The sequence below is a fragment of the Salvia splendens genome, chromosome 5 (assembly GCF_004379255.2).
Source record: "Salvia splendens isolate huo1 chromosome 5, SspV2, whole genome shotgun sequence".
NCBI lineage: Eukaryota > Viridiplantae > Streptophyta > Magnoliopsida > Lamiales > Lamiaceae > Salvia > Salvia splendens.
Window position 1 is genome coordinate 5,123,905 of NC_056036.1, and position 14,454 is coordinate 5,138,358.

At 35.0% G+C, this 14,454-nt stretch overlaps 3 protein-coding genes across 3 annotated transcripts; 2 read left to right on the forward strand and 1 right to left on the reverse strand.

The window, feature by feature from the left end:
- Nucleotides 1–653: 653 nt before the first annotated feature.
- Nucleotides 654–3,267, forward strand: LOC121802099 (CMP-sialic acid transporter 1-like). The gene is made up of 8 exons (XM_042201671.1): nt 654–783; nt 923–1,006; nt 1,219–1,433; nt 1,583–1,661; nt 1,814–1,983; nt 2,254–2,440; nt 2,613–2,690; nt 2,767–3,267. The coding sequence occupies exons 1-8, from the start codon at nt 730–732 to the stop codon at nt 2,908–2,910; spliced, it is 1,011 nt and encodes a 336-aa protein (XP_042057605.1). The 5' UTR covers nt 654–729; the 3' UTR covers nt 2,911–3,267.
- A 4,998-nt stretch (nt 3,268–8,265) lies between these two features.
- Nucleotides 8,266–11,133, reverse strand: LOC121805398 (ubiquitin-conjugating enzyme E2 28-like). Its single transcript, XM_042205232.1, has 5 exons — nt 10,986–11,133; nt 10,753–10,838; nt 9,486–9,613; nt 8,852–8,956; nt 8,266–8,629 (listed from the first exon to the last, which is right to left on the reverse strand). Exons 2-5 carry the CDS (start codon nt 10,820–10,822, stop codon nt 8,486–8,488), a joined length of 447 nt encoding a protein of 148 aa, XP_042061166.1. The 5' UTR covers nt 10,823–10,838; nt 10,986–11,133; the 3' UTR covers nt 8,266–8,485.
- Nucleotides 11,134–11,739: 606 nt separating this feature from the next.
- LOC121802278 (exosome complex component RRP41 homolog) lies at nt 11,740–14,191 on the forward strand. The gene is made up of 11 exons (XM_042201907.1): nt 11,740–11,853; nt 11,967–12,013; nt 12,129–12,189; nt 12,481–12,519; nt 12,610–12,677; nt 12,960–13,038; nt 13,138–13,174; nt 13,284–13,400; nt 13,523–13,608; nt 13,773–13,862; nt 13,947–14,191. Exons 1-11 carry the CDS (start codon nt 11,800–11,802, stop codon nt 13,992–13,994), a joined length of 726 nt encoding a protein of 241 aa, XP_042057841.1. The 5' UTR covers nt 11,740–11,799; the 3' UTR covers nt 13,995–14,191.
- The last annotated feature ends 263 nt before the right edge of the window (nt 14,192–14,454 follow it).

The following is a 14,454-nucleotide window of genomic DNA, read 5'->3' on the forward strand; positions in this document are numbered from 1 at the left end:
CGAATGCACATCTTTATATATATTCACACTAAAAAAGTTGATTGAATATTGACATTAAACAAGATTATGCCTGCACAAGGGGCAAGTGCGCTTACGCTTGATCCACTTGTGTATACATTCAGCATGGAACCGGTGCTTGCACTCGGATATGGTTACACGTCGCTCCCCGGCCGCGTACTCGCCTAGGCAGATGGCGCAGCCGCCATCCCCTTCCTCCTTCCCGGTGCACGTGTCAAACTTCAATCCAGCACAAGCCGTCACGGAACAACAACAAATTTGAATAGCTCCCACAATAATAGCAACACCCACTGTTATGGAATACCCAATAGGATACCAATCAGACCAGTGCATTGTAATTCTATTTGTCGTGTTTTTTCCATGACTTTAATCCTCCTAGGTTATAATATTGTTGTTGCCTTATTGGGTTTCCCTACTTCTACAAGGCTTAGGATAAATAATTCAACATGTGTTAAATTTTTGAAATTACGACCTATATATCCAATATAAATAATTAACAAGATTTTTTTTTAATTACCATAAAGGTTAAAGAGAATTACTGCAAATAAAATATTTTTAAATTATTGCAAATAAAATATTCGTGGCTCAATTACAATAATACAAAGTATAGGGGTTTCTTTTCGAAACTCTCAAACCAAAGGGGTGCAATCGCAATTGCTCACGCGAGATCAAATCCGCTCCGAATCCAATTTCACAGTGTGAAGGGAGAAGATGATGCAGTGGTACGTCGTCGCTTCATTCCTCACCGTTCTCACAAGCTCTCAGGTTCACTTTCCTCACTGGTTACAGCTCAAGCTTTTAAATACTTGTTCCATACGGACTTGATTTTGTGGATTGGTTGAAAATTGCCACCAAAAATGTGATTTTGGAATGAGGGTTTGTTCGTTTTGGTTGAAATTGGCAGGGGATATTGACGACATTGTCTCAGAGTAATGGGGGGTACAAGTATGACTATGCTACTGTGCCTTTTCTTGCTGAAGTTTTTAAGGTAAGTGCATTCATTCTTGGAAATGTATGGCTAATTCTGTTAGCAATCTTTCGATTTTTGCTTATTGATAAAGTATAAGTATGAAATTAGAAGATCAGAATATTTTCTTGGAAATATACTATGTGTGAAGTTTTAGTGCTTAATAGGTTATGTTCATTACTTTAAGTTTATGCAATGTCATTGACTAGTATCATGTTTCTGTTTGGGTGCAGCTAATTGTGTCTAGTTTGATGCTGTGGAGAGAATGCCAGGCATCGCCTCCTCCTAAAATCACGACTGATTGGAGAAGTGTGCGGTTGTATCCGATTCCGTCAGTCATATACCTCATTCACAACAATGTGCAGTTTGCCACATTGACTTATGTTGATACCTCCACTTATCAGATAATGGGAAACTTAAAGATTGTTACGACTGGAATACTGTTCAGGTGCTTATTATTGACTCTCTTGTTGGTTCGTATACATATCACTTATCAAGAACTGAACCTGCTTCATTTAATAGAGAGCTATATGCAGATTTCTCCTATGTAATTGTTCATGCTCTACAATTGGCATATAATTTCATTTCCCGTGTTAGGCTATTTTTGAGGAGGAAGCTTTCTAATTTGCAGTGGATGGCTATCGTTCTATTGGCTATTGGAACAACCACAAGCCAGGTACTTCGGTTTTACTTACTCTTCTAGTTTAATGTAAACCACAATGGCGAATGGGAGTTGGATTATGATCACTAGCCTTACTCGTTGCATAGCTTTTCATGTAAGCATAACTTGCCTTGTAGTCTGAATCTTTTTGTCTAATGATGGCACAGGTCAAAGGTTGTGGAGAAACTTCTTGTGAGTCGCTCTTCTCGTCTCCAATTCAAGGATACATGCTGGGTGTATTATCAGCTTGTCTCTCTGCTCTGGCTGGTGTGTACACGGAATTCTTGATGAAAAAGAACAATGACAGCTTATATTGGCAGAATATTCAATTATACACGTGAGTTTCTTTCGCTGGTAGTACCAGACCAATGTTTCTACGTACACGAGATTAATATAATTATTCCATATAAACTGCCGTAGCAGACTGGCAACATATTCATATATGAAGCAACTATGATTCAATCCTGTGGTAAAGGGGGAAAGAGAAGATGACAAAGGGTTTCTACTTTCTATTTACATTTTATTTCTTCATTTGTGGGTATGGACTTGGATTAAGAGCCTTTTAAGGGTATTTGTTTATTGATGCGATGTAGCGAATTCCTCACAGATTTGGTGCAATATTCAACATGGCCAAACTGGCTACTGATGATTTCAGAAGTGGATTCGAGAATGGTCCATGGTGGCGACGTCTTTTCGATGGATACAGTGTAACAACTTGGCTGGTAGTGCTAAATCTTGGTTCGACTGGACTGCTAGTATCGTGGTTGATGAAGTATGCAGATAACATCGTTAAGGTGCCTATTACTTCAATCATCGTTTGGCTAAATTATCTGAAAAATGTCATTTGATGTCTTAGTACTTAGTTTTAAGAATATGGGAGCAATTGCTTACAATATAATATTTCGATTCTTCATTTCTAGTATGACGTGAAGTAAAATAAGCGGACTATGTCTTCCTCATTAACAGGTGTATTCAACGTCGATGGCCATGTTATTGACAATGCTGGTATCTGTGTACATTTTCCATTTCAAACCGACTCTTCAGGTGAGTTGTACATTCTCTCTGATTTTCTTCATGTCTTGTGCTTCCCACTTTCGTCTTACATAATCAACTCATGCAGCTCTTTTTGGGAATTGTGATCTGCATGATGTCACTGCACATGTATTTTGCCCCTCCAACCGTGCTTGTGGACTTGCCTCTGACGGCAAAAGCATCACCTGAAAATCTGGATGAAGTTTCTGCTAATCGAAGAACAGCTTCCTAGAGTTCAACTTCAAGTGAGCCTCAGTCCTCTCAAATCATCCCTTTTTTCATTCAGGAAATTGCAGAGAGGAATAGTTTCCAATCCTCAGAGGATGGAAAATGTAGAGTCGCAACCTGTAGAAACATGGAACTAAGACAGAATCACCACATGATTTTTTACAGGAGCAAGTTAGTTAGTTAGTTGGCTGTATGAAAATCTTGTTGAGTACATGATCGTGAAAATTCTTGCTATCCGAGTTCAGCTTGTTAGACTCAAGTGTACGAACCATTCCAAGTCTATATCGGTGTATAGCCACATCTAATCTTGTTATACACTCTTTTGGAACATTTTGTAGTTGTTACACAATTGTTTATACAACTCCTTTTTGTGTGCTTGTGTCTATGTGAGACAGAAAGAGTGATATGTCTTGGTGGGCAATTACGGGGTGATTTCTCCGTCAAGCACCACCACCAGTGGGGGCGGCCATAACCACCGACAACGAAAACTGTGCCACCATGTGAGAAGTGCCTCCTTTTTTTCTCCCAGGTACAGCCAACTCCATTGCAAATTGCTGCTGCATTATAAATGGCCACCAAAAAATGTGTGGTGCTTAATTTTGTTGAATTCATATAAAGAAGCAAGTACATATACCATATGCCCTACATACAAGGGCAATCTCATCAAATTATTTGCATCAATTCTATTGGCTGCCCATAATAATTATTGCTCTCTCTACTAAGATTTGTGGACAATATCAAGAAAGGGTCACCTATTATTGGAGGGAGAGTTTGCCCCTAAAATCCTTTAGTCCACAATTCATGAATCAATATAAGGACCTATGAATCTATAATTAGGAATACTAATGAAATTATAAATGTGATGTTGTATATAGGCTTGAGTTTAGATGTTTGATCTGATCATTTTATACAAATTGGGTATCATAGATGCTATATTAGATTAAATTTATCGGTTATAATACCAATGAATTGATAGATACATCGAAAAAATCCCTCACATGTAACGAAAATTCCACACACGAAACGACAGATGCAGTGATCGTTTCATCTTAGCTAACAAGTTTAAGCATTTCTTTGTGCTAATTAGACGGCTAATTTGACTATTAATTGGGATGGTTACAGTTTTTTCCAGCTTTCTTTTTTCACTAATACCAAAGTCATTTTGTATACTTATTTTTAAATTTTGAATGTTCTTCGCAACTTCATGTAAACACGGATCAAAATAATTCTCCCAGATAGTACAAAATAAGATAGAATATTTTTCGGGTAAAAATAAAATGTAAGATGAAAGATAATAATTTGACAAAGCAAGAAACCTTAATATCTATATAAAGTATATTTTTATTTTTGGGAAAGTTCTTCAATTTGTTTCCATTTATGACTCATGTGAACTGCATTTGCCCCCCAACCTATGTTTCATGCACGTAAAAAGACGTTTAGGGTCAATCAAAGGCCAGTACAAAAATTGACAACACTATAATTCATATCGAAAATTTAAGCATTTTTTTTCAAAAATAAATCTACATTTATTTGGTTTACCTAACTGTTCACATTGTTTGTTGACTATAAATAAGTCCAAAATGATCTCTTTTTGTTTCTAAGAAGGGTAGGAAGAAAATAAAATGATGGGAGGAGGGATTGAATCTCTACCACCTGGTGGTCTCGGTTGTGGTGGCGGTCGTCCAAATGGGCAGGTGGTGAGCAACCGGGGCGGGTTCCAAATGCCGTTGCACTACCCGAGATATAATCGAGCGGAGTACGAAGCTATGCCGGAGTGGAAAGTGGACTCTTTACTAAATGAGTATGGGCTACATGTGAACGGAGATGTTGAGCATAAGAGAAAATTTGCAATGGGAGCTTTTTTATGGGGTTTTTGAGGTTGGTTTGTGTTTTGTGTGGTTTATGCTATTGTGTAAAATTTAGTAAATGTGTTAACAATAATGTTACTATGAGTGCTAGTGTGGGTTGTGCATCTAAGAATTAGTTCGTTAATTCTATAATGTATTTGAACTCTTTAAATAGTTAATGGCCTTATAATTTCTCTTCGTTTACTTTATTTTTTTTATTTTGGAAAGAAAGAACACTGAGGTTTGACTCTACATTTACTCTACTTCAAATTCGAAATTCATAATTTGAGGGTCCAATTTCAAGATCCAGACGAAGCATGATTGTTATTAGCTAGGTTACTTTAAAAAACCCACACAATAAAAATCAACCAATTTCATTTTTTTCTAGTACTTATTTCTTTTTGTTTGAAGGGAAGGAATGACTTGATCATAAAACTCATATACTAAAACCACATTGTACTTGAACCAGTAATTTATACTCCATCTGTCTCATATTAGTCGCACTTTTTATTTTACATTGTAAACTTTGGATTGATTTTTTAGTATAATTAAATCAGTATGGTAAATATAATGAGTGATTACTAAATAAAGGAACACTTAACTAACATAAATATATTAATTAAATACTCTAATTCTTACTTAAAACAGAAATAGTGTAAGTAGTTTGGGACAAGTTGAAATAGAAAAGTGCAAGTAACACGGGACAAATGGAGTAATACATGACACCATTAATATACTTTATGGTATTACAACTCGATCAAATGGTATCCACTTATGAATGATTATTTATGACTTTTTGTTATAATCATCATACTGAAATGTCATTAATTATTGAATAGGGATTTGTTTCCTTCCCTTCACCATAAATATGTTTAGTAGTAGTACTACTACTTATTACTTTCTTCATGTCTTAATAGGAGTGTTATTTGATTATGTCACGAATTTTTAAAAATATAAAAAATGTGAGTGGAATAAATTGGTCGAATGTAGGACCGACTTACTTACCATTTATTATAAAAATAAAATATAACTCTTATTATGGGGCAGATCGAAATGACAAAACAGAACTCTTATTATGGGACGGATGGAGTATGAAACTTATGTTTCATGAACTGATGTCAAAATATCACTTGGATCCCACTTGTGTTTAGTTTTTTGTGTTACTAAAATAATACTACTAGTAGTTCTTCAGTATTGTATTATAATTAATTGATTTTAACTTCTACTATTAAACATAAAATATCACTTGGATCCCACTTGTGTTTAGTTTTTTGTGTTACTAAACTAATACTAGTAGTTCTTCAGTATTGTATTATAATTAATTGATTTTAACTTCTACTATTAAACATAAAATAAAGTACTTTTGAGTTTTGGACACTTTCAAAATAATTAGCAGATAAACTTTTTATTTTATTGACTAATTAATTAACTTCCCATTTAGCTAAAGTTACTTTTTAACATCAAATTTTTCTCCTTTTTCAAGGCGTTAAGAGAAAATATACTACTGCACTATTATAGACCATTTATTTCCCTCCTTAATTACACCATATATAACAAAATAAATTGCAAATTACTCTTTACTTTTCATTTCGTCCCACCACTTTATTTGTAATAAAGTGGAATCCATTCTATACTATTAATACTTTAATTACTTTTTCTTTATACATCTTTCTTACTTTATTAATTATACAATAAACTTGTGCTTAACTAAAAGTAACATATTCTTAATTCGGGCTTAGATCTCCTACTATGGAAAATAAATTTCATAAAGTTCATTGGACGGTGGAGATTGCTACAACATCACCTGCTGTACATTTTAGCACACAGAGAATCCAAGCTCATACAAATTCTAGAGAGAAAAAGATGAATATTAAAACATTTTTCTTTTCACACCATTACTTATATAAACGAGTAATTCGGTGTACTTAGTTAAATGCCAAAAAAATCATTAACAAAATACCAAGTTGTACCCCTCCGTTCTCCATTAATCATTCATTTTTTACTTTTTATCATAAATTAAGTACGTCCCACCCTCCACAAACTTATTTCATTACACATTTTATTACTAACTCCATTCCATTAATCTCTCTTTTATTTTACTCTTTCTCCACTTTAACTATTTATTCTTTTTCAAAATGAGTGCAAAAAATAAAACATTTTTATTAAGGCTGAACGGAGGGAGTATAAAACTAATACTCCTCCGTCCTAAAAAAATAGACAACATTTAAAACGTCACGAGTTTTAATGTACAATTGGTAAAGTAAAGAAGAGATAGAAATAAAAAGTGATTGGAGTATTGTTAGTGGAGAATGAGACTCACCTCATTAGAGAGAAAAACGTTTCCTTAAATAGATTTGGTCTATTTTTAAGGGACATTCCAAAATGGCAAATGTGATCTATTTTAAGGGACAAAGTATATAAAATTGAGACTCATATTCCAATAACTTTTCCAACTCACTTTTATTTACATTTGTTAAATATACACTAGAATCAATGTGGACAATTATTGGGACTTAGGTAAAATCTAATTTGGATGTACTAATTTCTGGCAAAGAATCAAATCGAAGTAGTCAAAGAGGAGACGATCTGCTGGAATATTAGGATTAGGATTATGATTAGGATTACTAATAGATAATTATTGATTTGTTCCGGTTTTGCTCCCCTCTATTAGAGTATAAAAATTACAATTTGAATGGTAAAAACCCCATAATAAAAGGAGATAATCACAATTTTCTTCTCATCGAGGCCGGATCTAAATACGTGCCCGATGGATAATTGTCCATACACTGATAATGGGAGTGAATCAAAAGTTGGATCTATAATGGACCTTAACTAAATCGCCCTATCTATCTCTTTTTTCTTTTTACCATTTTGATATGCTTACAAAAATTAATTACTTTTCATTTATAATACTCTATTATTTAATACTATATCAATCTATTACTTACATTTTATATAACATAATCCATCACTTTTTTTTTAATCACGGCTAATAAAAATTTTAAAGTGACACTCTTCTACTAAATCGATAGTACTTAAGTCATGATCCAGTGTTTCTTATATAAGTCTATAAAGGCCACCCTTGAACATGACATTATAAATGGTTATGGATGGTCTCATTCTATGTTTTGTCCATAGTCGAAATTCTAGGTTTAAAAGACAAATGAACCTGAATCAACTTGTATTTTTCCTCAGATTAAAATTTTAAAAAAAATTCCAATTCCCAAATACTATTAATTTAGTTATCCCAGTACCAATATCAGTATGCAACTATTTAGCATCATCACAATACTACTAATTTAGTTACTCTATTTCAAATTCTAATAAAAAACATTTTGAGATGATAAAAGAAAGTGGGTACAAGCTCGACCAAGAAAGGCGCAAGTAAAATCGGAAACGAATGACATTTGAATAAACAAGTAAAGATCACAAAAAAAACAAAGAAGAAATAGGTTCATAGAGATATGTTATAGTAGTAATAACTAGTGAGTAAATTGATCAAACAAGATCAATGAGCCAAATCCAGTTTCAGATTAAAAAGAAAGAAAGAAAAGAAACGATCAATTGACGAAATCCAGTCATTCTTGAATACACATTCCATATGAACAATTCAAACCACCATTGCTTGACAGTTTCAAGCTCTTCTTACCAGGGTCCGAACCAAGAACATGGCCAAGAACGATATAATTTGTACATAAATGCAAATCTAAACCATCGGGAGGGCATCTCAGACTAACCCATCGCGTACTTCTGGGTCCAGCTCCTAGCAGTCTGCTCGTACTTGGTCCTATCTGTCTTGTACATGTGTGCGATTTCAGGCACCAGAGGGTCGTCGGGGTTAGGGTCCGTCAACAGTGAACAGATTGAGAGCAACACCTGAACACACACATACTATTATTTAGACTCGCTTAAAACTAAAGGGAAGTCTTGTGTAACACAGACTGATTGAAACACTAATGGTGTATGAGATGATTGAAGAATTCGTTTTCGGAATACAGAATAGAGCACGATAGCATATTAGTGTGTTAAATGTTGTTTCGATTTCACATGGTATTGATCATCTGGCTACATGACAGTACACTCGTAAAAATAAGATACCTTGGAAATTGTCAAGGCAGGACTCCACTGTTCTTTCAAGATATCGAGGCAAATGCTCCCATTGCTGTTAATATTGGGGTGAAAAACTTTCGTCCTGAATGCTACCTGGAATACACAAACCAATGATATAACTCCTGATATTTTGAAGCAGATAGCATGACGTCAAAGGGTAAAATAACAACCTTCCAGTATACCTCAATTCAGGTTCAAATAAAGACAAACAAGAAACCATGAATAAGAGATGATACTTCGATGGTTCCCTAAATTATTTCAACCGATTACTAGACATGGCATACAATTATTGCACTGTGATGAAAATTTAAGATAGACTACTGAGTTCTGATAAAACTACTTTCTCTTAAACTATACATCTTTCGCAAAAAAATTGTTCAACTACAGTCAGATGAAGTTGATATGATAATATTTGTGTCACCAAATACCAAGATGTGAATTCATCTTTGTATTCAAATGCAGCAGAGGATCAGAGATTCAGAGTACGATCAATTGGAATTAAAATGCTAGGGCAAAAAGAAAATCACTTTACAAGAAAGAGAAACAGTTTAAGACAGCACCAATAAACAAGTCAAAACAAGTAAGAGTTGATAGATCCAAAAATAACTAAAAAATGCTGTACCTTTGGAGGTTTGAATGGGTAATCAGGGGGGAAATGAATGGTGACTAAAAACACCCCTCCTGCGTAAGGACTATCTTGTGGACCCATTATGGTGGCTTGCCAGTGAAACATGTCTTCACCAACAGGTCCTGTCGACAGAAGGAAGGAAGCTTAAGATAACAACTCCATTAATTGGAAGAGTAACATAAATACTCGCAATTGCAAGTGACAAGCATAATCAGGGTAATTCCTCAACAATGATTGTTCAAACAATACGGCTGGTATAAAGTCTAAACCGGCAAACAATAACTCATAATGCTTAAATGGAAACAAGGACTTCCTCAGAAAATCAGGAAGAAAACCATACACAGTTTGTTAGATAACTATTTAGAAATATCCACTTCATAATCCAATGTTTCCTGAATCAGAATCATAACCAAACGAGCAAACTTGAAAAGGTAGTAAACTGGTCGAAACACCAAAGAAGATACTGTAATTGCTAAAAGCTAGAAAATGAATCAAAGAAATGCCCAATTCCTTGACATTGAACTTGAGAATATTAACAAAACCCTCCCTGGCTAGTTCTCTGGTCTAGTTACTGGACAGGTAAAATACAGTATGCATCATAATTTTGGTACGGCTCACTACCAGCCTCTCCATTTGGACACAGATATCCCCAGCTTCTCGTGAATCAACATGTGTAGAAGTGCTAAAGATGCAAATTCTTAAATTCATAAAAGTTATGCAACATAAGCCTCTAAAAATGTGTATGCAAAATATGACTGAACTCACAGGTTTCTAGCATATACATCAACCGGGCACAAATTTATCAAAATCCCAATGTCACTAGATAATTTACAGAAAGCCCCAAACTACTTTCTTTTAGCTTTTCCCCTTTTCAATAAACATCATTGGCAATATCACCACAAAATTAGGGCCAAAACTAACACCACCCATTACTGTGCACAAAAGAAGAAAGTAATCCCCAAAAGCTTTTTATTTCTCTTTTTTTTTATAGGTAGCAGGAAAATTCGAGACCAAAACTACAAAATCACTCAAGCCCACGTGAAAAAACTTGCCAAACCACCACTAATCGAGATGCCGGCCCACAGATTAGCACCACCAAGAATGAATTTTGCCGGCAAAAATGGATTGAAACAACGAAATCCGACAAACCCAGAAGAAAAAATATACCCACATGCAAACATCGATATTTCGCAGATCAACCAACACACCGTGCAAAAACATAAACAAATCATAAAAGGAACAAATTTGGGCGAATAAACACCTGCGCTGCAGGAAGTGGGCGGATCTTTCTGCAAATCCTTTAGCTCCTTCAAGATCCGTTTCGAAGCCATTGTTCAAGAATCAGATCTGCCAAATTAAATTCAAGGGCAAAAAATGAAGCCCACAAACAATGAAGAGAAATTTAAGACAACCCAGGTTGCGTATAAATAAGAACGATCGAATTCCTTGAAAGAAATACAGAGAGAGAGAGAAGGAAAGAAGACTTTTTTTTACTTTTTTTTTCTCCCCCTAATTTCCTCTGGTTCAGCTGCTGCTTCTTCTTCTTGACGCTAACGTGAATATAGTGCGACTTTTTATTTGTTTTCCTATTTCCTACGTATTTCCTATTTCCTATTTTCCTACTCCATAATTTAATATATGCAATATTACCTTTTTGTAATTAAGTAGTTATAATTAGATATTATAATCGTGGCGATTTGGAATTTTAATTACGATGATTTAGTGAGTGGAGTCTTCCAAATATAGTATATGAGGATTATCAATTTTTGACTGTCGTCATTGTGTGCGTAGACTAATCAAACTGAATTTGCGAAGAAACTGTGATGCTATATTTTTTAATATCATATACTCTTTCTGTTTCATAGAAATAATTCATATCCATTTTTTTTTCTTTTTTTCAAAACCTATGATATTTTTAATTAGCCTATTTCTATGAGGTCTATGGAGTATTAATTTAGCAAATTGAATTATTTAATGAAGAGCCACATGTTATAATGCTATTGACAACCTTCATACATCAAAATCTAGTTCCTAGCACTTAGAACTATGCCTCGTCAATTATAGTACTAGTATCTTACATAAATTTTTTAGAGCTATATTACTACTCATTATTGCTCTGCAAAAATTAAAAAGAGAACCAAACGCCAACCAAAAACAACACAACTAATAAGTCGGCCCAGGAGAATATGGGTTTTTATGTATGGGCCTAAAATGCTTAGCCCAACATTATTTAAAAAGTACCGGCCCATCGTTCATTCTCACCAAAAAAAACAAACCTCTCCGGCGGCGCACGGCGTCTCTCTCTAAGATGGAGTTTGTTAATCCTGAAGGTCTTCGATTGGACGGTCGCCGTCCTATGGAGGTTTCTTTTCTTTCTTTTTTTTTTTTCTCTTTTGAAGTTCGCATTCTACTGTTGGCAACTCGCGACTGTTTAACGGCAATGTTGTAAGACTATCGAATTGTTCGTGATTTCAGATGAGACAGCTTCGTGCAGAAATAGGAGTGGTTTCGAAAGCCGACGGGTAAGAATTAGAAACTGTAGTTACTTTTTGTGATGTTTTCGTGCAGTATCAAAAGCTTAAGTAGTATGAATGATGTAATTGATTGACCTAAATTGAATTTGTATGTTGATTGCAGCTCAGCTGTTTTTGAGATGGGGAACACGAAAGTCATTGCTGCTGTTTATGGGCCGAGAGAGGTGCTTTGTTTTCTTGAACAATAGATATTTTTTTATTGTTTTTTCACAGATATGTGCTGTAAAGAACACGAAAGTCATTGCTGCTGTTTATGGGATTTTGAAAATATTGCTATTTTGATACTGAATGCTTGTGTATGAATGTATAAACTTGGTTATAAATCTGTGCTCGTAATAGAATACGAAATCCTAATGCTATTTATGCTATGGATTTTTACTTGTTTGAGACACTTAGAGAGATTTCTTTGGATATTTTTATTGTGGTTGAAATTTGTGATGTTTAATATGTTTCAGGTCCAAAATAGGAGTCAGCAAAGTAATGATGAGGCACTGGTAATTTTCTTTACGTATTGCATGTTTGTAAAATTTGTGTTTTATCCATGGCGATCATACACAGGTGAATTTCGCTTATATGGTTGACAGGTCCGCTGTGAGTATAGCATGGCTAATTTCAGTACTGGAGATCGGATGAGGAAACCTAAGGGTGACAGGTATTTAACAGTTGAGCAAGTCTAGTGCTAACAAATTTGAGGTTATGTTTTGGCATATTGTCGTGTGCAAACTCCTGCTCGTAAACAGCCTAGCTGCTTAGTGTTAACATAACAGGCATAGTACTCCATGATAGGCGTGAAATTATAGGAGTACTGGTTTTTCATAACTGGTGTAGCCTTTCGTGCTAATGCTGTTCTCTAAACTCGAGGAGTTGATATCTGTTTCCAGTGTGGCCATTTTGCATTCACTAACTTCTTCGGTAATTTTCAATGTGGTGTCAGGCGATCAACAGAGATATCTATGGTCATTCGTCAGACGATGGAAGCATGCATATTGACTCACTTGATGCCTCGATCTCAGGTTTGTTGCCCACAAAATGGAAGCTATGTCTAGATGGCCTCAATTAATGTCTTATTCTTTTAATCTTAGAATCATGTTTTTCTAATGTATGTTTTGCAGATTGATATATTTGTTCAAGTTCTTCAAGCAGATGGAGGTAAGATAGCGTTCTCCATTCCATTGGTCCCAGTGTCAATTGTTGAAATGGCATGGGCATTTTATTGCCATCCACTAACCATAGCTCGTCTACAATCTAATTTGTTCAGGAACAAGATCAGCATGCATAAATGCTGCAACTTTGGCCCTTGCTGATGCTGGTATCCCTATGACTGATATTGTTACCTCCTGCAGTGCTGGATTTCTGAACGGGACCCCTCTGCTCGGTAGTTAAAAGCCTCATCAATTTGTTATGTATTTCAATTTCATACATATGTTTAGTGTATATATGATCCTATCATCTAGTAAAAATTCAAAAGTAACCTCGAGTTTTGCAAATTAAACACAGATCTGAACTACGTTGAAGATAGTGCTGGTGGACCTGATGTTACTGTTGGCATTCTGCCTAAGTTAGACAAAGTCACCCTTCTTCAGGTCCTTTTTAAAACACTACTACTATTTTTTTCATTTCTTGGACTTCGATTGTGCTCACATTCTTCGATTAAATTGGCTTCATTGCTGTTCTGGTTGGCAAAAGCCCTTGAATCTGCATAACTCTCTTTTGCTTGAACCGACTTCTATGTTGTCTTTCCTGATAGATGGACTCCAAACTGCAAATGGAGACATTTGAAACTGTCATGCAGCTAGCAACAGAAGGTTGCAAAGCAGTGGCAAGTTATATTCGTGAGGTAAGCGTGATACACAATCACATTGAAGCTATCTCTTCAATTTGATTTCTTGTTTCGCTCGACCAGTTCGTTTCAATCTGACAGGTATTACTGGAGAACACCAAGCAATTGGAGTCTCGCAGAGGTGTATAGAAATTGTAACGCGTTCGAGTCAAGTTTTGGAATGAGCTTCATAACTATGATCTGCTAGAGGCAGGGGAGTGGTGGAAGTATAAAAAGATAGGATTATTATGTATTTTCTGAGTTTCCATCTTTTCCCATCTTATTTTTTCTTTTAACAATTTTGTAGACTTCCAATTTAAAAGGTAAGATTTGAGCGTTAGTAACTACTCATTAGTCCCCTAAAAATATAAACTTTTAAACGGTACGGTTTTAAATTGATATGTAAGAGAGATGAGAGAAAAGTGTGTCAGTGAAAAATGGATCTCAATCTCATTAAAAGGAATAAAATTTCCTTATATAGAAAGTTTATATTTTTATGAAATAAATCAAAAAAGAAAAATAGTTTCTATTTGTTAAGGGACCGGGAGTCTCGGGAGTATAACTTTGGGACTTTGATGCTATAATTTGTTTGCACTCGTTGACAGATCTA

Coding starts and splice junctions, on each gene's coding strand:
- LOC121802099 (XM_042201671.1), top strand. CDS start 730: ATGATGCAGTGGTACGTCGTCGCTTCATTCCTCACCGTTCTCACAAGC. Junction 784..922: donor CCGTTCTCACAAGCTCTCAG/GTTCACTTTCCT, acceptor TGAAATTGGCAG/GGGATATTGACGACATTGTC. Junction 2,691..2,766: donor ATTTCAAACCGACTCTTCAG/GTGAGTTGTACA, acceptor CAACTCATGCAG/CTCTTTTTGGGAATTGTGAT.
- LOC121805398 (XM_042205232.1), bottom strand. CDS start 10,822: ATGGCTTCGAAACGGATCTTGAAGGAGCTAAAGGATTTGCAGAAAGAT. Junction 8,957..9,485: donor ACCCATTCAAACCTCCAAAG/GTACAGCATTTT, acceptor TGTGTATTCCAG/GTAGCATTCAGGACGAAAGT. Junction 8,630..8,851: donor CTGCCTTGACAATTTCCAAG/GTATCTTATTTT, acceptor GTGTGTGTTCAG/GTGTTGCTCTCAATCTGTTC.
- LOC121802278 (XM_042201907.1), top strand. CDS start 11,800: ATGGAGTTTGTTAATCCTGAAGGTCTTCGATTGGACGGTCGCCGTCCT. Junction 12,014..12,128: donor GTGGTTTCGAAAGCCGACGG/GTAAGAATTAGA, acceptor TGTTGATTGCAG/CTCAGCTGTTTTTGAGATGG. Junction 12,678..12,959: donor AGGAAACCTAAGGGTGACAG/GTATTTAACAGT, acceptor ATGTGGTGTCAG/GCGATCAACAGAGATATCTA.